This window comes from Eptatretus burgeri, chromosome 4 (assembly GCF_056783735.1).
Source record: "Eptatretus burgeri isolate ZD-2024b chromosome 4, Ebu_testis_v1, whole genome shotgun sequence".
In the NCBI taxonomy this organism is placed as follows: domain Eukaryota; kingdom Metazoa; phylum Chordata; class Myxini; order Myxiniformes; family Myxinidae; genus Eptatretus; species Eptatretus burgeri.
The window spans coordinates 42,647,264-42,669,090 of NC_140964.1; the positions used below are offsets into that span (position 1 = coordinate 42,647,264).

General features: G+C 41.4%; 1 protein-coding gene across 2 annotated transcripts in view; it reads left to right on the plus strand.

Annotated features, from left to right (window-relative positions):
- Positions 1-21,827, plus strand: part of LOC147027899 (tudor domain-containing protein 7-like) — a 70,185-nt gene that overhangs the window by 24,871 nt on the left and 23,487 nt on the right. For both annotated transcript variants that reach the window (XM_085877656.1, XM_085877655.1), the window contains exons 5-8: positions 2,463-2,668; positions 5,065-5,627; positions 5,877-6,063; positions 9,810-9,921. In XM_085877656.1, the coding sequence (XP_085733782.1) occupies positions 2,463-2,668; positions 5,065-5,627; positions 5,877-6,063; positions 9,810-9,921 (1,068 nt within the window). The remainder of the gene's footprint in view (positions 1-2,462; positions 2,669-5,064; positions 5,628-5,876; positions 6,064-9,809; positions 9,922-21,827) is intronic.

Here is a 21,827-nt window from a genome sequence, read left to right on the forward strand (position 1 = left end):
GCTATGACAGTATCTCGTGTTCAGTCAGTTGGGTGGGGTCTTGGGAAAATGGTGGGGAGAAAATATATAAATTGAGCAAAAGAGAAAGGATGAGGAATACAAATAATGTGATGGATGCTTGATGTGGGTCATCTTAGGAATCGAGGAGTCAGGGGGTGCTCTCTATTAAAGAAAGTGAGGAAGTAGCCCACTTGAGGATAGTAACTTGGTTGAAGGAATGGATAGATCATTTGCAGCAAGTAGCAGAATGTGAGAAATTTGTGGGGAATAGCTGGTTACAGTTGTGGAGTGAGGTTGCTGAGGAGATTGGCATTGGTGAGGTTGCTGAAGAGATTGGTAGGAAGGAGGTCTGGGAGATGTTTTTTGTGGGTGATGAGATTTTTAAATATGTGCTTTCTTCATTCTGCCGGAAGGATCGTCGACATAGACTGCTGTGCCATTTTGAAGGAGCACGAGTTAGGGACATCAAAAGAAGGGTAAACATTGCATCGGGTCATAGTAGGAAGATGTTGGTTGTGGTAAACCTTGGAGAAAATGATGTCGGGAGTTTACTCGGAGGTTTTGAAAAAAAGAAGCAGGATATTGGGTAAGCGGCTGAAAGCAGAGTTGGGGCTATGCTTTCTGGTATTCTCCCAAGATTCGGAAATCAAGTAGAAATTATGAGCAGAGCGATAGATGTCAACCAATGGCTGCAAGAATGGTGAAGGGAGGAAGTTTTTGCATTTCAAAAACAGGTAGAATCATTTCAGGGACAAAGGGAGTGTTTCCAGAATAATGGCCGAATGTTAAATCGAAAAGAGGCAGCAAGGTATGCAGTGGGAATTGGAAGGTATTCAGGCTTTTTGGGGTTCAATGGAGGGTGGGGGAAGCTGCAAAGGATAGAACTGGTGATGTAATTGATTGGTAAAGTCATGCAGGAAAACGTCATTTCAGGAAGGGAAAAGTTAAACGTATTTTATACCAATGCCAGGAGTTTAAATATTAAGATGGAAGAGTTTGAGGGCAAAATAGAGAGTGAGAAGTACAATGTAGTTGCAATAAGTGAGACATGGTTTAATGAGAGTAACTGGAGGACAGGATTAGAAGGCTCTTCAAGGTGCATTGGTATGATAGGAACGAGAAAATAGGAGTACCAATCTGGGTAAAAGACAGCATTTGTATCAAGACAAAGAGGGTGACAATGGAGGGAATTAATATGGAGGAATCTCCATCTCAGAGGTGTAAAACTTGAGGCAGAGAGTGGCTGGGTGCTTTTGAGGGGTGAGAGGAAGAATGCCATTGAGAAACAAGGCATTTATTCCGTGTAAAAAAAAAAAAAAAAAAACCGCTGGAGTTAGATTTATACCAGTATCGGAGTAAGTAGTCATGTTGTACCATGTTGTCAATGAGCGATGTTGATGGAGGAGTCTCTGTTTGGAGTACAGCACAACACAGACAAACAAAAGGTGGGAACGAAGGGGGAGTCTCAACCAGAGGTTCTCTTTTGGGTTGGGAGGTGTAAGATCAACACTCGGACATCGTGAAATTGAGTTCTTGATGTGAAGAACAATTCCAGGGTTTAGCTCAGAAGAACAACTTCAGTGTTGGAGTAGACATTTGTTGGGGAGAGGCGGTTAGGAGTCGGGGACGTCCTATGGGAGGAAGTATTCTGTAAAACAGATGTCTGGTTCATCAGCAGTGGCCTGGATTGAAGCAACATTAAATCCCAAACGCAAGTACAGATTAAAGACAATTATGAAGGATCTTTCATGAGATACAGTGTATAGTTTTTTGCATATTCTCCCAGACTACTGGTTCACAAGTTTTTAAAATGGTACAGTATTAATCAGTGAAGATCCAGGCAGTTCTGGGTCCAAAATTGCTAAAACTTATTTTATATCTTGTATTCGCTCATTTAGCTCCCGTGTTGTCATTGTTTTATTTGCACCATTACGGCCTGGAGTGCCACGTCCAGTGAGCCCAAGCTGGAGGACCTCCTTTAGTGACAATGGGGAGGGTAGGATTCCATCAGCATTGGTCACTCACTTGCTTTAGTTGAGGTGCGAGTTATCATTTAAGCGACTTGATTATTATTTTATTTTTATTTTTTGGTTTTACACGTCTGAGCAGATATTTCAATCAAATTTGGTGTGTCCTCTCTCCCGTAATATTACCAGTTGGTTCAAGCAAGACAGGATAACAGCCAAACAACCTTTTTAATACTGGGGTTGTGCAAGAAAAAATAATTTCCGGTGCAGACAGTAGAACTTAACGTAAAAGCTATATTTTGCTCCTTTTGTATTTTCAAAAGCAGCCTTTTATTTTTCATTGTTAAAATGGCAGTTTTTTTTTTTCTTAATGTTTCAATGATTAAATTTTTCCCAAAATTTAACTGTGGAAGTATTGCAAACTAAACTTGTTTAATGAACTGGACATTGTCGTTACCATTCCACCCTCCCTTTCTGTTTTGTTGATTTGCACAGGATTATCAAAGAACTTGAGCACATTCAGAAAAAATGTCCCAGCTATTTCAAGGGAGGTTTTGCAGAAACGTTTGAGGGACATTCTACAATGCAATAAATTTGGCATTTGGCACACAGGTCTTCAGGAAATGTACCATGAGATGTTTCAGGAGGATATGCCACTGGATGTACTGCAGCACCTGCGCGACTGGTCACACATTTGCTCGGTGTGTCTCATGACCAAACCTGGAATGCTAATGTTGCTTGGGTATTGTAATTATTGGTTTATGCTGCAAGATATTGGCTTTAATTTTTTCTCGAAACACCACTACCCTGAAAGTGCCTGGGGGAGGGTGTGAAGGGGAAGGAGAGCAATTTTTTCCCCATGGCTCATAACACACCCTCCCTCTGTCGGTGGTCAGTAAATCATGTGCACAAATTTTTAGAGGATGGTTTTTGTATCCTCCTTCACCACAACTCCCCTCCCCCATTGTACTCTTCCCCACACTTTTTTTTGCCTTGCGAAGTCCCCCTCCCCCCCCCCAATCCTGCACCCTCCAAATGCATCCTCCCCATCCCAAACTGAAATGGATAGAAAGTTTCATGAATGGCTTCCCTAGAGCATTTTGAAGTTTGTTTTATCTTACCCATTTTTATGCCCATGCATTTTTGAATGGGGGGAGGTGAAGTGTGGGGATATTGTTATCTGCTCAGTCCATCTCTTCCAAAACTGTTGTAGATAAATTCCCCAAACTTGATAGTTATGATCACCACATGACCAGAATGTTCGAGAGCAGCATCATTTTTGGCCCAGCCTCCTGGGTCCTTGAGACGGTGTAAAAAGGTCAAATTCCCAAAAATGCAAATGTAGGCACTTAAAAAAAAAAATTTTTTAATGAAACTTTGAAACCAACATTGGCTGCATAAAATGTCGCTTTTTTTTGGGGGGGGGGGATTTGACTCCTGGTTCATGTACCAGGGAAGGGGAACTTTGGATCACAGGACTCAGAAGATTTTTTTCAAAACAAAAAAAGTCAAAGTTTGATATTAGGCCATTTCTGGTGGAACCCTTTGCCAATCTTTCAACTTTGTTTTAGTTGGGAAGTGTGGCGATTTTCGATGTTTTCTATACGCGTTATTCCACATCAATGTTTCGAGACGGAAACGATGTAGAATGGTTCGTCAAGTGCTTTGCTTTCAATTATGTTGAGGAAAAGGGAAAATATGAAATCTCTCTCTCCCGTTCCTCCTTTTTTTGAAGGCCTGTAGGATAATGGGAGACTTGCAGCCATTTTAGGGGTTTCTTTCTGCAACTTGTGCCCCCAACTTTTAATTGCACCCCAGAGTTTCTTCGACCCCGAGGAGTACTAAACCACGATTTACGATCCCCCCCCCTGCACTCCCAATTTCCAATGATATTGACCTAATTTTGTCCTTCCAAAGATATCCTTGCATCATAATAGTATACCTGCACTGAAGTTGTGCATTTGACATTTGATTACTGTCCTTGACCTGTTTTTTTGGATTGTGACATAATTAACAAAACTTTTTTGATCACAACTTGAATAATTTCCCTCTGATTTTCATGATTTTTATGGATAGATTGTAGATCGCACGTTTCCTTAATTTACACTTCATTATCTTGCCAAAACGAAGTTTTTGCAAGATATGTTAGTTTGTATGTTTTTTTTTTTTTTTTTTTTTTTTTGTAATCACGTATAAAAAATTCTGCAGAGCACAGTTATCATTGGAAATTTTTGTAACTTCGCATATCAGAGGCCTATAGAGGTCTCTTTCAGCGCATACATTTTTGAAGGTCAAAGGTCAAGGTCACTTTGTCGCAAATCAGGGGAGTCAACGAAACCCTTATTTTTTGAGTAATTTTGATCGGATCGTCTTCAAACTTCATGGGAAAAAGGTTCATGGTCTGGCGCTCAGCTGATTAATTTTTGGTGGCGATTGGCCTTGACCTTCATGGTTAGCGCCTTAGGTCAAACGTATTTGACCCCAAGGTCAAATTTTCAAGTTTTAGGAACCATATCGTGTGGTATCTCAAATTGAACACCTCGATGAGTGCTTTCTAGATATGTCAAGCTTGAGACATTATGATGTCATTTGGTGACGTTATGAGGCAAACGCATATTTTTCATGGTTACGCTATAGAACGATTCTCATCGGAATCTCTCGTAGGCAGATATTCCTCAAGGTGTCGCTCCTGGTGGATAGCAGCTCTGTTCACCTCAGTGTGACCTTAAAGAAGTCACATGTGGTCACCTTTTGGCAAGATATGGGTCACTCTGCGGGTGACATTGGTTTATTCTTAAATATTGAAGGTCAAGCTCAAATAGTGATCCAAAGAAAAAAATGGCCATCACGGGCCAGGGATAAGTTGCAGCTTATTGCCGAGGGTAAGCCAGGGAAGGCTTACCCCTTGGTGATTGCTTTGTGATCGCAGATATGTCGTTGATTTATTATAATTATTATCTTTCTTTGCGCACCTCCTACCTTTCAATCTTCATCGATTTTCATTATCCTGAATTGATTGCCAAGTTTAAATCGATGACATGTTAAGTTTAAAAGCATGTGTTTCGTCATCTCTTTTATTTATTCATCTACTTTTCAGGTGAAGATTATCTCAGAAAGTCCTCTGAAAATGATCGTTTATCCTTCAAAACCCAAATTGAGCGACTTACCAATGAAGGCACACACAGCAGATTGTAATGCTGTCATCCAGGACAAACGAGCAGTGTGTGATTTCCCCGTTATCCTGGATTCAGATTCCATGGATTCTCTCGGGGAACATAAATGTCGCATTTATGAACTTCTGAGATCTTACCCTGCTGGTGTCTGGTTTAACAGCCTGCATGACATGTATAAAGCCATGTACGACATGGACTTGCCCGTATTATTTATCGACAACGTCGACCTTCTTTCAGATATTGGCTCAATTGAATGTCCACTTCCGAATAATCCCCAGAAGGCAATTATTTACCCCAAGGTGTCAAGTCGTCATGAAGTCACACCCACCAGTGGTTTTATCCAAACACCAGAAAGAACCTCTTTAAATCCGAGACTGTTCGAATCAAGTATTCCTCAAAATGAGCCACCGGTCCTTGTTGCGCCAAAGGAAGACTTTCCATCAGTTGTGGTGCTCCATGCCAGCAGCACACGCAGAGTTGCTTTCAGGTCAGTGAACTCTACTTTTGGGGTTGCCAACAGATTTCCTTGCAAGTGTAAAAATGCATTTCAATATTTGTGCTAATGCAAAGGTAACTGATTTAATCTCTAATCGTCTTCAGACGTGAATGCTAACCTTCATGCCATAGACCATGTGAGTGTAGTTAATTGTCATCTTGTTTTACATTTATCTATCTACACCAATTTTGAAGGGAGAATGAGAGGGTTGAGCTTTTGTCGTCTGCTCTTTTCTTGCAGATATTTTGGGAGTAAACACTCCGAGATGCTAGATAAACTTGAAGAAGCCATGTTGAAAGAATATAACAGTCATGATCTTGTGCCGTATTTCAACGCTTCTGATGGGCAACTAGTTGCAGCTTTCGTTGACGGTTACTGGTATCGTGCACGGGTGATAAGCACCGATGATGCTGCTGCTCAGATCACTGTGAGTTTGTTTCCTCCCAACAAATTGGCATTTTAAATCCATGGAGGCTTGGAAGGGTTTTGCTGTCGTCATGGGTGAAAGAACTCCCATAAGTGGGCTTCAGGACTGTACAAAGAAAGAATCTAACTTAATTGGTTACAAGGCAGTCCATCTATCTATTAATTATTTGCACATTGGCAAAGGTCTGACCGTTTGTGTTTTGAAGTTGGGGGGGGGGGGTGGGGCGTTGCGTAACTTCCCGGGTTGGTGGTATGTGTGATTACGAATTAGCCTCACACTTTATGAAAAAATAGGTGGGGGGGTATTGTAATCTACTCTGGGGGTGCCCAACACACACACCTCAATAGTTGTGCAGAGATTCACCAAATTTTTTTATGATCACGACATGGCAAGAAGATGTGAACGCAGTTTGATTTGCAGCTTTGGGGTGGAGTAAAAATGCCAAATATTTTTTTTTGCACCACAGGCACACACGGATGGGCGCATGCAAACAGACGCACGCACGCACGCACGCACGCACGCACGCACGCACGCACGCACGCACGCACAGATTCGCTTGCACGCACGCACAGATTCGCTGTCGCGCGCGCGCGCGCTCACAGATTCGCTGTCGCGCGCGCGCGCGCTCACAGATTCGCTGTCGCGCGCGCGCGCGCTCACAGATTCGCTGTCTCGCGCGCGCGCGCGCTCACAGATTCGCTGTCTCGCGCGCGCGCGCGCTCACAGATTCGCTGTCGCGCGCGCGCGCGCGCTCACAGATTCGCTGTCACGGACGGACGGACGGACGGACGGACGGACGGACGGACGGACGGACGGACGGACGGACGGACGGACGGACGGACGGACGGACGGACGGACGCGCGCGCGCGCGGACGGACGCGCGGACGGACGGACGCGCGGACGGACGGACGCGCGGGCGGACGGACGGACGGGCGCGCGGACGGACGGACGGACGGACGGGCGGGCGCACGGACGGACGGGCGCGCGGACGGACGGAGGGACGGACAGACGGGCGCGCGCGCATGGACGGACGGACGGGCGCGCGGACGGACGGACGGACGCGGACGGACGGACGGACGGACGGACGGACGGACGCGCGCACGGGCGGACGGACGGACGGACGGACGCGCGCACGGGCGGACGGACGGACGGACGGACGCGCGCGCGCGGGCGGGCGGACGGACGGACGGACGGACGGACGCGCGCGCGCGCGGGCGGGCGGACGGACGGACGGACGGACGGACGGGCGCGCGGGCGGGCGGACGGACGGACGGACGGACGGACGCGCGCGCACAGGCACACAAGCGGACGGACAGGCGGACGGACGGGCGGGCGCGCGGGGACGAACAGGCGCGCGGGCATGGACGGACGCGCACACACGCAATACTTGCATATCCCTCAAAGAAATATGCCCAGAAAAGTAATTGGTGGTTCAATTCATGCTTGCAGCAAGGTATTATGTTCACATTTCGGACACGAGGGGGGGACCAAAAAATGAAAGTCATATGAAAGAGGTCAAGGTCATATGAAATTAACAAATTGATCAGTGTTCATTCAGGTCATAAATATATCTGCACATAAACTTAAACATATTAATGCATGCTGTGATGAACCAAACTAACATCTCAGGATTAAAAGTGCAGATTTCCTAAAAACGTTACGTACTTCCTAACGACCTTTGATGTTCTGTATACTGAACACAAACTGGCCTTTGGTATTGATTTTTATATCATAGGGCCATCTTGGTAAACTTATTCTATGCTTAGAAAATCAAGCTTATAGCTTCCAGTAATTTTGTAGCAGCTTGGTAAATGCAATTTGTTACGTACTTCCTAACAATTTTGACCCAATCATGGAAGTGAACCTAAAAACTGGTCTGAAGTTATGATCCATGTTGAAACTTGCCATTTTAAATCATCACCTTATGCAGAAGTAAATTGCTATTTAAGATGTTCTATCAGATGCATTTCAAATTTCTGGAATAAGATTTTGTAAGCTTCACTACGACTGGGGGAAATTTTGCATAATCTGAGATTTTACACATTTGAATGTGCCAAGATATGCAGAAGGTCATAAGAAATGTACTGTTTTGAGGAATTGTTCTATTCTTATGTATAATGATATATATCAAACAAAAAATGCATTTTCAACCATTTTGGACAACATATACAATCATACATGTAACCCATTTCTAAAAAATGAGCGATAAAAATGGAAAAAATAGCCTGTGTTTGCATAAAAAAACATGCTTTGAAAGCAACTCTATCCATAGGACCCACAGCAAAGTATACATTTTCTGAAAGCACAGACACTTGGGCATTATATAACATTAAGATTGTTTATCTTATTAAAACTGGGTTCAATTTCAAAGCTTTCTCCTCATTTAGGACCACAGTGTACACAATACCATGCTACAAGCCTTCAGTGACTTGATATAAGAATGCTCTTCAAATGTCAACTCAATCAGATGAAAATTGATGATTTTTGGAGTTTTACTGAAGTTGTTGACTTTTTGGGCTATGTTGATATCAAAAACAATGGGTGGCTGAATTCAGTGACACATGTATGCAAGTCATATGTGACACATGTATGAAAGCCCTGTTGACATGTATGAAATTCAGTGACACATGTATGAAAGCCCTGTTGAAATGTCGATGAAATCAAATGAAAATTGACAATTTTCGAAATATGGCTTCTGTTGACCTTTGGACCTCAAAAATAATTTGTTGAATTTCGTGACCTGATCTGCAATTCCTGTTCAAATTTCAAGTTTGATGGAAATTGAGGATTTTTGAAATCGCACCCAAGTTGTTCTTTGGCCTTTGTTCACCTTTCAGCCAATATCGACCTCAAAAATAATTGGTGGTTGAATTCACTGACCTGATGTGCAAATCCTCTTCAAATTGCAAGTAAATCTGATGAAAATTGATTTGTCATTTGACAAAATTGACCTTTGGTGACCTTTTGACCTCAATAGGTTTCTTACTTATGACACTGCCATTTTGTGACGTTTTGCGAAGATCTGTTTAAAATTGACCTGGACACAATCAACATATAAACATGCAGATAAACAGACAGAATAGCACGTGACCAGCCAATATACTTGAAAAACCTTAACCTAACAGACAGGGGTGAAAAGAACCTCCATCCAACATCGGTACGCTTGTATTAATGGGAGGGAGGTGAGGTGTTCATTTGGGGCCTGTGCCCCCCCCCTTGGATCAGTGTCCAGAAATGAACCCGTCCCAAAGGAAGTGTTCACAAAATATTTTAACACAAATTCTGTTACTTGCTTGCTTTGCCCCCCCCCCTCTCGCCTTGGTCCCCCCCCCCCGTTCCCCCTTTAACCTCTGGTTTGAATGCATGTTGTGTTGTGTTGATTGCAGGTGCACACTGAAAGGTCTGTATATCTTGCTTTCTCAATCGTCCCATTTTTCTTGATTTCTGTTTTCATATTTAATCACTTCATGCCTGGTGTTGGCTTAATGGTTTGGGTGGTGGGCTTGGGATCCAAGGATCCTAAGTTCAAATCCCACTTGGCTGTTGAATTAATACCAGGTGGGGTTGACTCTGCCTGTCATCCTTCCGAGGTTGGCAAAATGAGTACCAGCATGCTGGCTGGTATCCTGTGTCGGAGTGGCGACCACTCCAGCATTGTGCCCAATAGCCAAGGATACTACTGAGGCAGCACCAACGCTCTGCACAGAGTATGGTCCTGATGGATGTATGGATTTATTCTCTTGCAGGTTCTGTATGTCGATTATGCTTCCACTGGTGTTGTAAACTGTTGGAGCATAAGACGTTTGAGCGATCATTATCTCAACCTTCCACTACAAGCCACTTGGTGCCAACTTGCAGGTACTCACCCATACTGAAACAGCTGTGACTTTGGCCTCATTGGTGACCATTACGTTTGCCTTAAGAGGACAATTTCTCCCTTTTTAGCTCGCCTATTCGAAGAACAGAGAGCTATAGCGATACCCCCGGCGTGAGCGTCAGCGTGAAAATGTTTAAGTTTTTGGTACAAGTTATTTCCCTTCGAATGTTTTTATCTACCACACTATTTTTTACTGATTACAATATACAAATACATATATTGCTTTAAAATTATTTGGATCAGACTTCACTGCAATGCTTGAAAAAAATATTATTTGACTCATCTTTGAAAAACGATAAATGTATAAACAGGTGAGCATTGGGTGGCTTTGACACCAACTCTCTGGTGAGCAAGAACCTTGGCCAAATTTTATCTGACTTACTATTTTTGGCAACCCAAATCTCTCCTCCTCTCCTTTTGTCAGCCTGGATGAGGAAAGGAGAAGGTGATTCAAAAAAATCTTGTATTTTATAAACCTGCAGTCAAAATGTCGTGAGAATTGACTGAGACAACACGTTGCCAATAGCTCTCTCTCTTCTCTGAGCTCTCACTCTGTCTCTTGAGCTCGCTCTCTCCTTCTCGCTCTCTCCTTCTCGCTCTCTCCTTCTCGCTCTCTCCTTCTCGCTCTCTCCTTCTCGCTCTCTCCTTCTCGTTTTCCTATCTCGCTCTTCTCTGTCATTATAGATATGTCTCTCCTTCTCGCTATCTCCTTCTCGCTCTCTCCTTCTGAATATGTCTCACTCTCGTTCTCATCTCGCTCTCCGCTTCTTCTCTCGCTCTCATTCTCTCTGCTCTCATCTCTCTCGCTCTCTCTCTCTCGCTCTGCATATATGCAGATAATAAGATAATGTCTTGAATATTAAGAATAAATAAGATAATATGTGAATAATATGTCTTGTAATAAGATAATATGTGTAATATAAGATAATAAAAGACTAATAATAGACAATAGATAGTAGGATGTAAAGACCAATAATGTGTCTGGAATTGTCCAATGAATAATAAGAATAATAAAGATATTAATAATGGAATAATAAGATAATGAATAAGATATAATAATATTAATAATATTGTCGCTAATGTCTTGAGATAATGAATAAGATAATGCTAGATAATAAGATAAATGAATAATAATAAGATAAATATGTGTGTGAATATAATAATATAATGTGTGTATATGTGTGTGTGAATGTAATATGTGTGTGTGTGTGTGTGTGTGTATATGTGTATAATAATGTGTGTGTAATAATTAATATTATTAATATTCTATGTGAATAATAATGTGAATAATGTAGATGAATAATATGTGAATAATAATGTGAGATATAATAATAATATGTGAATATGTCTGAATAATAATAATGTGAATAATATGTAGATAATAATAATAATGTGGATAATATGTAATAATAATATGAATAATAATGTGAATAAATAATAATATGTCTTTGTGGAATAATAATATTAATGTGTGTGTGTGTGTGTGTGTGTGTAATGTGTATGTCTAATATTCATTGTGATATATGTGCAATGTGGATAATATGTCATTTATGATAATAATGTATGTATGTATGTATATATAATAATATATAATATATGTGGTGTTGTCTGTTGTATGTGATATATATATATATATATATGTATATATATATATATATATATATATATATATATATATATATGTGATGTATATGTGACTATATAATATATTGATGTATAATATTATGTGTCATATGAAACCTATTAATCAAATATGTGATATATTGTGAATAATATATAATGATATGTAAAATAATATATATATATGATCTCTCTCTCTCTCTTCTCTATAGAATCTCTCTCCCTTATATATATATATATATATATATATATATGGCTCATATATATATCGTGTGTCCTATATGTCTCTCCCCTCTCATATGGTATATATATGTGACATATATATATCTCCCCTTGTAGAAATATGTATCTCTCTCTCTCTCCTTCGGCTATGACGCATATATATACTTCTATATATATATATAGCTACTCTAGGCTTATCTATGTATATATATATATATATATATATATATGTATATATATATATATATATCTCATATATATATATGTCCTTCTCTATATATATAAACTCTATATATATGTATATTTCTGCTCTCTCTTTCTCCTTCATATCTCTCTTATTTCTCGCTCTCTCTCTCTCCTTCTCGCGCGATCTCTCTCTTAATATGCTCTCATATCTTCCCAAAACTCTCTCTCCTATGTGCTCTCTCTCCTTCTCGCTCTCTCTCTCCTTCTCGCTCTCTCTCTCTCCTTCTCGGTAATAATCTTCTCTAGCTCTCTCTCCTTTGCGTTCTCTCTCTTCTTCTCTCATGGAATAATATGTCTCTCTCTCCCCTTCTGAAGAATAATAATAACTTCTCTCGCGCTCTCTCTCCCCTTCTGGCGCTCTCTCCATTGTGTAATAATACATAGTGTGGTCCTCCCTTGAATAATATGGGCATTAGCTATGTCTTGTGGATAATATCTTGCCTGTCTGAATAATAATAATAATATGCATTGTGAATATCTATGTGTATGCGTCGTTGTGTGTCTCTCCCCTTCATAAGCGCTAATAATGTCTCCCCCTTTCCAAGATAATGTCTAAATAATAATGTCACATTTCTCGCGTTGTGAATATGTCTCTCTCCCTTCGAATATATGCATTATGAATATGTGCGTTCTCTTGGATAATAATAATATGGAATCTCTAGGCTGTACATCTCCTTCTCCCCTTCTCGCGCGTAACTTCCAATAAATATCATCTCCTCTCCACATGAATATCTCTCTCCCCTTCGGCTGTCTCTCTCCTTCTCGCGCTCTCTCCCCTTCTCGCGGCTCTCTCTCTCCCTATGGAATATGTCATATGCATTTATCTTCACATTATGGAATATGTCCTTTATGGAATATATGTGCATTCTCGGAATATGTTCCTTGCGTGTGGAATATAGTCTCGTTCTCAATAATGTTCTCTCCCCTTCTCGCGCTCTCTCTCTCCCCTTCTCGCGCTCTCTCTCTCCCCTTCTCGCGCTCTCTCTCTCCCCTTCTCGCGCTCTCTCTCTCCCCTTCTCGCGCTCTGTCTCTCTCTCCCCTTCTCGTAATGCTCTCCTTCTCAGCGGCTTCTCTTTCTCCCTTATGTGAAGCTCTCTCTCTCTCCCCTTTTGGATAATAATGTCTCCCTTCTCATGTCGCGCTCTCTCTCTCCCCTTCTCGCGCTCTCTCTCTCCCCTTCTCGCGCTCTCTCTCTCCCCTTCTCGCGCTCTCTCTCTCCCCTTCTCGCGCTCTCTCTCTCCCCTTCTCGCGCTCTCTCTCTCTCCCCTTCTCGCGCTCTCTCTCTCTCCCCTTCTCGCGCTCTCTCTCTCCCCTTCTCGCGCTCTCTCTCTCCCCTTCTCGCGCTCTCTCTCCCCTTCTCGCGCTCTCTCTCTCCCCTTCTCGCGCTCTCTCTCTCCCCTTCTCGCGCTCTCTCTCTCCCCTTCTCGCGCTCTCTCTCCTTCTCGCTTCTCTTCTCTCCTCTTCTTCTCTAATAGGCTCTCTCCCCTTCTGGACTCTCTCTCCCCTTCTCATGGGCTCTCTCTCTCCCTGCCTTCTGCGCTCTCTCTCTCCTCCCTTCTCATATGTCGCTCTCTCTCTCACCTTCTGTGGCTCTCTCTCTCTCCCCTTCTCGGCTCTTTCATAGCTAGATCTCTCTCTCCCCTTCTCGCGCTCTCTCTCTCCCCTTCTCGCGCTCTCTCTCTCCCCTTCTCGCGCTCTCTCTCTCCCCTTCTCGCGCAATAATGTCCCTTCTCATACGGAATAATCTAATAATGGGCTTCTCGTCTAATCTCTCCCCTTCATGCTAATAATAATTCATCGGAATGATAATAATGTCTCTCTTCTCATATATCTCTCCCCTTCTCGTGAATAATGTGTCTGTCTTTCTTGAATATGTATTCATATTTCTTTCCTTCATGCTTCTTCTAGGTCTTTTCCTTCTTTTCGTCTCTTGGTCATATGTGTCTCATATTTTCTGGAATAATAATGGGCTCTTAATAACGTCATTCCTATGTGAATAATGTCTTCCCCTTCCTGCCAATAATAATGGGCTGTGTGAAAGAATATTTTCATATTTTGTAGACAATAATATTAGAACAATAGATAATATGTAGTGTATCTCATAATTTCTCGTGGAATATGTCTCCATTTTGGTGAATATAATAGATGGGTATGGATAATAATATGTCTTCTTTAGATCAATATCTCTGTATGTCGTTTTGTATATGCTTTCTTGTGGAATAATAATATGTCATTGTAGATAATAATAATGGGTCCTGTATTGCGTGTCTTCTTACTTGTCATATTTCGCTGTGGAATAATAATTCTCTCTCTCTCTTCATAATAATGTCTCTTCTCCTAATATGTGCATTTTACTGGAATAATATGTCTTCTATCGGTATCTCTCTCCCCTAATAGGCCGGAATCTCATAATAATGTCATTCTCCTAGATAATATAATAATGGGCTGTAGACTGGAATAATGGGCTGTAGATAATTAATGTCAACCCCCTCTTTCAATAATAATGTCATTGTAGATAATAATATTCTCGCGCTTGTAGAATAGATTCTCGATAATATATATGTGTCTCGCGCTCATATCTCTCTCCCCTTCTCGCGCTCTGGAATAATCTCTCTCCCCTTCTCGCGCTCTCTCTCTCTCCCCTTCTCGCTCTCTCCCTTCTCGCACAGCTCTCTCTCCCCTCCTATATATATAGACGCTCCGGAATAATAATATGCTCCTTCTTGTATAATATAATGCATTGTAAAATAATATATGAATTCTCATGGAATATATAATATACGCTATAAGCGTGTATGTCTATGCTATATATTTCTCGCGCGCTCATCTGTTATGGTTCTAGATAATATTATATATAATAATCTCTTCTCGTGACAATGTGAATATGTCGTTTCTTCGACCATATGTAATATCCGTTTCATGGAATAATATGTTTGGGCTCTGTGTCTCTTTCTCCGTTGTATATGTGTATATATACTTCTCTGCGGCTTCATGTATTCTCGCGCTCTCTTATACGTCGTTATATTTTCCGGAATTTTAGGCTGTCTTCTTTGTCATGTGCCCATATTTCGTATATTGTAGGCTCCTCTAATAATATAATGTGTATCTCCTTGATATAATATATGTCATCTCTTCGCTATAATCTCTCTCTCTAATAGGCTCTCTAATATAGGCTCTCTCACTCTCTCTCTCACTCTCTCTCACTCCCTTCCACTCTCTCTCTTCTCTCTCACTCTCTCATTTGGAATAATCTCTCTATCTCTATATCTCTCTCTCTCTCTCTCTCTCTCTCCCCTCTTGCGTCTCTCTCTCTCTCTCGTTCTCACATATGTCTCTCTCTCTCTCTCTCTCTCTCTCTCTCTCTCTCTCTCTCTCTCTCTCTCTCTCTCTCTCTCTCTCTCTCTCTCTCTCTCTCTCTCTCTCTCTCTCTCCTTAATCTCTTATGGAATCTCTCTCTCTCTCTCTCCTTCTACAGCTCTCTCGCGTGTGTCTCTCTCTCTCTCTCTCTCTCTCTCTCTCTCTCTCTCTCTCTCTCTCTCTCTCTCTCCCCTATCTAATGTCGTTGTTTTCTTTTTGCGGATATGATATGTCCTCTTCTGGTGATATGTATAATGTCTCCTCTTGTAACATAATGTGTCCCTTCCATGGTGGAATATGTCTCTCCCTTCTCCGCGCTTAATGTCGTTCACATAATGTCTCCTTCTCGCGGCTCTCATAATGTCGACCCTTCTCGCGGAATACTTTCTTCTTCTGTAATATTTTAATAACTCTAATAATGTCATATGCAGCTGGAATATAATGCCTTCTATTGCTCTTCCCCTTCTCATATGTTTTCATATGTTTTATGGAATAATGCTTCTTTGCGGTAAATATATGTCACTTCCTTCTTGAATATATGTCTTCTCTCCTATCATATTTTCTCCTGTCTTCTCATATAATGTCCTTTAATAATAATGTCTCTTTATGGCTAATAATGGTACCTTCTCCCGTAGATAATCTTCTCCCTTCTCATTGTAAGATAATATCTCCCTTCTCGGATAATATATTTTCTTCTCCCTGCGCGGAACTCTATATCATTTAGGAATAATAATCATTTCTGTAGATAATAATATGGTGCGGAATCATAATATGTCATTCTGCACTCCCTTTAATAATAATAATACTCCCCTTCTCATTCTTCCTCTCTTCCTTATTAGCCTTGCTCTCATGTGTGCTTTTAGTGCCTTTGAATCTATGTATAGGCTTATGAATCTATATTATTAATGGGCTTGGGTGTATAATGCAAACTATATGTACCTTCTCCTATATCTGTGGAATATATGTATATGTGTGGCATTGTGTGAATATGTGTGTCCTTTTTCCTCCTCTGTATATTTTCGTGTTCATATATATGCTTCTCTCTAAAATAATATATATATCTCGTTGTGGGCTTATCTCTGTGGGCCTTGTAGAATTAATCTCTCTGTGGCTCTCTCTTCCTCCTTAATAATGCGTTGTGAATGTCTCCTTGTATGGTACATGAATAATATGTCATTTCTTTAATAATATGGGCTCTGAATAATGTCTCTCTCTTCTCTCATCTCTCGCGTAATCTCTCTCTAAGATCTCTCTCACTCCTCTGTGGAACCTCTCTCTCTCTGAATAATATTAATAATGTCCCTTAATAAGATAATAATATGGGTGTAGATATGTCTCTCGTGTGTGAATATCTCTGTGTGTGTAATAATAATAATAATAATAAATGTCTAAATATGTAAATATATGTCATTGTATGAATAATAATAAGTAATCATTTGGTTCAATAATAATAATAATAATATGTAATAATATAATGTAATAATAATAATAATAATATGTAAATATGTGATATAATAGGTGATATGTAGACCTAATAATAATAATATAATAGGCTGCTAATGTCTCTATCTAATGTGTGTGTGTATGTGTGTGTGTGTGTGTGTGTGTGTAATGGGCTGTGGAATAATATGTGTATGACAGCGGTCGTGTGTGTGTGTGTGTGTGTGTGTGTGTGTGTGTGTGTGTGTGTAATGTGTGTGTGGTAATATAATAATAGGCAATGTGTTTAGCAAGGGAATAATGTCATTTATGAGATATCATAATGTCGTGTGTGTGTGTGTGTGTGTGTGTGTTTGAAGACCAATAATAATGCTACTGTGGAATATGTATGGTAATGCTGGAATATGTATGTGATATATGGAATATGTATGCATTTCATAGAATAATAATAATGCGTTGTGGAATAATAATAATAGTACACTGCATTGTGGAATAATAATAATTGGCTGTCAATTTAGTACGGAATAATAATAGGCTATGTCTATTAATAGGCTGTGGAACCAGATAATAATAATGTGGAATACATTTATGGATAATATGTGCATTTCTTGAATAATATGTCATGCATTGTAGAATAATAATGGGCTTTACCAGAATAAGGATAATGTGCTGTAGACTCGATAATATGTGTGCATGTGGAATAATATGTCGTATAATATGTGGGCTGGATAATCATAATGCTGCAATAATGGGCTGAATGTGTGTGGGTCTGTGGAATAATAATAATATGCGTTGATATATGTAATGCATTGTAGGATAATAATAATAGAGCTGTAGTCATAATAATAGGCTGTAGTGATGTGTGTATGCATTTTGTAGATATGTGCTCTCTCTCCCCCTTGAATACTTATGCATTTTGTGGCATATATTCATCTCTGCAGGCTCTCTCTTCTTATATGTATATATATATGCATACATCCTTCTCTTATTATATGTGCTGTATGGTATCTCTCTCTCCCCTTTAAAATATCTTAATAATGCCTGTATATGGGCTAATAATGTAAATAGGCTATGTAATATATGTCCTGGCAGGCAATAATAATAACTCCTATAACTCATAATGTATCTCTCTTATCTAAATATGTGTATGCACTCGCGCTCTATGTAGTATGCATTCGTTCCCTTCTCGCTCTATTTTCTCCTCTCTTCGCGGCTATATGATATATATATATGTCTCCTTCATGCTTCCTTCTCCCTTCGCGCTTATATTAATGTCTGTGCTTTCCCTCGCGCCTCTCTCTTATGAAATAATGTAAAGTAATAAATAACTCGCGCTCTGTCTCTCCCCTTAACTCTCTCTCCCCTTCTCTCTCTCTCTCTCTCCTCTCTCTCTCTCTCTCTCTCTCTCTCTCTCTCTCTCTCTCTCTCTCTCTCTCTCTCTCTCTCTCTCTCTCTCTCTCACTCTCTCACTCTCTCACCCCCTCCCTCTCTCACTCTCTCACTCTCTCACTCTCTCCCTCTCTCACTCTCTCACTCTCTCACTCTCTCTCTCTCACTCTCTCACTCTCTCTCTCTCTCTCTCTCTCACTCTCTCACTCTCCTTCTCGTTCTCTCTCTCTCTCTCTCTCTCTCTCTCTCTCTCTCTCTCTCTCTCTCTCTCTCTCTCCTTCTCGCGCTCTCTCTCCTTCTCGCGCTCTCTCTCCTTCTCGCGCTCTCTCTCTCCTTCTCGCGCTCTCTCTCTCCTTCTCGCGCTCTCTCTCTCCTTCTCGCGCTCTCTCTCTCCTTCTCGCGCTCTCTCTCTCTCTCTCTCTCTCTCTCTCTCTCTCTCTCTCTCTCTCTCTCTCTCTCACACACAGAGTGCACCTTTGCAATATGGGGCAGAAATTTGAAAATTGGCTGCAGTTCTTGCATTAATTTGCATAGGCCTACTCATTGTTGAAAGACATTGAGATCTTTCGCATCCATCAGCAATTGAATGCTGACGGATCCCCAGGTTCACAGCATGATGCTGTACTTTGTGATGCAATACCCCCCCCCCCCCTGTGAAGCACCAATCCAACAGTTTATCAGACTGAGAATCAAACTCAGACTAGACTGCTCAAAGATACGGGAGCTCCAGGAAGTGGACAAAAATTGGAAACACCAATGTAAAGTCACTTAAAATGTGTTGGGCCACCACATGTAGCTAGTACGGTGTCCACCAGTGTCTGGAATTCTGCAGAAGGGATATGGTACCATTCTTCCACAAGAAAGTCGATCAACTTGCACCTGTTTGGAGGTGGAAAACGCTGTCTCAGGTGTTGTTCCAAGATATCCCATAAATGCTCGATTGGGTTCACATGGGTGAAACTCCTTCCGTATTTTACGGCGTATTTTTGTGATGACTCGTACAAGGTTTCCATATGTTTGTCATCAGGTAAACATGTCGTGATTATTGGGAATTGAGGTGCAATTCTGAAACACCGATTCATTTCTTCACCCATTTCATCTGGAAGGGGGTGCATTGCTTATGCAATAATGCATCATGACCATGATTATGTGAATTACTCCCATGGTTGTTTTTATGATCATCTGTTTTTGTCGAAGTTATCCAGGTACAAAAGCTTTCAAGCATGTTAATGTGATTGGATGTTCGCCAGGCAGGAGACGGTGTGTGTTCGTCGGTGTTGGGCATCCTCTTTCCTCGCCAGTAGATTTGTCTGGACTGGTTATCACATTGGAATGGCATTTGGGGCATTCCATGTCAAGTGTACACACCTTCCCGACACCAATACCTCATTTTCTCCCCATATCTTGGTCATTTATTCACTTGGGTGAAAAAACTGAAAATACCAACTTTTAGATCTGTGGGCCCATCGGGCCCCATTTTAGGGCCCCCCCCAAATTTGGGCGCCCCCGGCTGCCCCACAATCTTCCAGAGGCCATATCACAGGTTGTCGTGGTCCGATTTAGCTGATCTTGGTATCAAAATGCTTGTAAAAGCGAGATCTTTCGAATCGCGGTATGTAAAGTCACTCCGAAACAGTAATTCAAAAAGTTATAGTTTGGGGGGCCCTTTGACCTTGGGCCCCCGCTCCCCAGCCAAACTGATGGTCCTGATTTTTTTCGTGTGAGAATACCCCTTCATGTACTCCAACACCTCAGCATAAATGAAAATAGGATCCCAATGGGTTCACGCATGGCAAAGATTTATGTTGGGGGACTCGGGTGCTGGACACACAATACTCCACAATACATACTGTCAAATAAAACATTGGTTGGCAAAAAATCTTGATTATAATATGCTAGGAAAAACTTACTCATAGTAGTATCGCTTCCAGTTCCTGCATGTGCATGTGGAAAATTTATGTACAATATACTGATATAGTGTATTGGAAATCTTGTGTTCAAATATTGTGCTATGTATTGTGGCGTATAGTGTGTCCAGCACCCGAGTCCCCCAACATAAATCTTTGCCATGCGTGAACCCATTGGGATCCTATTTTCATTTATGCTGAGGTGTTGGAGTATATGAAGGGGTATTCTCACACGAAAAAAATCGGGACCATCGGTTTGGCTGGGGAGTGGGGGCCCAAGGTCAAAGGGCCCCCTAAACTATAACTTTTTGAATTACTGTTTCGGAGTGATTTTACTTAACGCGATTCGGAAGATCTCGCTTTTACGAGCATTTTGATACCAAGATCAGCCAAATCGGACCACTACAACCTGTGGTGTGGCCTCTGGAAGATTGTGGGGCACCTGGGGGCGCCCAGATTTGGGGGGGCACCTGGGGGCGCCCAGATTTGGGGGGGCCCCTAAATGGGCCCTGATTGGCCTTCAGGTCTTAAAGTTGGTCTTTTGAGTTTTTTCACCCAAGTGAATAAATGACCAACATATGGGGAGAAAATGAGGTATTAGTGTCGGGAGGGTGTGTACACTTGACATGGAATGCCCCATTTATATTCCTTTACATCATGAGTGTTAATATTTACCCTTGCCGAAGGATTCGGAGAGGATATTGCATTTGTGTCCGTTTGTCTGGTCTGGCCGCACAGAACTTTTGTGTTTTTCTACGCAACCGTTTATCGGATTCAGACGAAATTTACACCATTGGTACGACTACTCATGCAGAATGCTTTAATGATAATTATGATGTCATGGGTTACGTGGTGTGGCAGCCATATTGGGGAAAACGTTAAAAAAAAAAAAACTTTGGACCTCTATCTCTGAAATCGCACCAAGGAAAAATTTGAAACTTGGCACATGGCAAGTACTCCTCATGGAAAATGTGTGATTCTCTTTTTATAGCATCATAGGTGCCCACGTCATGACATCATTGCATATGTGGAACGCTACATCCGATCGGTATGAAAAATTGAGGGTCATCTTGGGATGAAATGGTCTACAGAAAAAAAAATTCACGACATCATCGGTCACGTGATTCGGCAGCCATATTGTTTAAAAAACAAACTTTCAAAAATCTTCTCAGAAATGGCTAAAAAGATCGAGGCGAAACTTTACACACATGACCGTATTTTTACACATTTTACACGTATCACGACACAAAAGTCGCACATGTGACTGAGAAGGCCATGACTTGGATAAAATCATTGTAATTATCATCAAACCATTGGGTGACCACACATGCTTTGAGGGTGGGGATTTGGTGGGGAGGAGGCCTCCTCTTGCAGCCATGTTAGCCATGATTGTTGGCAACCAGGCCTGTGCAGCATTTTTATGCATGATCTTAATCATGCTGGGATGTTGTTTTGCCTAATTAACACATGGGCCACACCTGTGTAGAAGCTGTTACTTTGTGTCCCTCATTTACCTCGGTATTTCCACATTCTTTTTGACTACCTGTACCTCTGCATCACGTGTTGAGGACAAAACCATTTGTGTTGTTCTGACTTTTCCTTGAAAGTTTCAATTTTAGCTCTGCTGTCTTTATGGAATAAATTGTTTACATCAGCAATATTTTTTATTTTTTTTGCCTGTTGCCATCTTGTCTTTTCCCATTAAC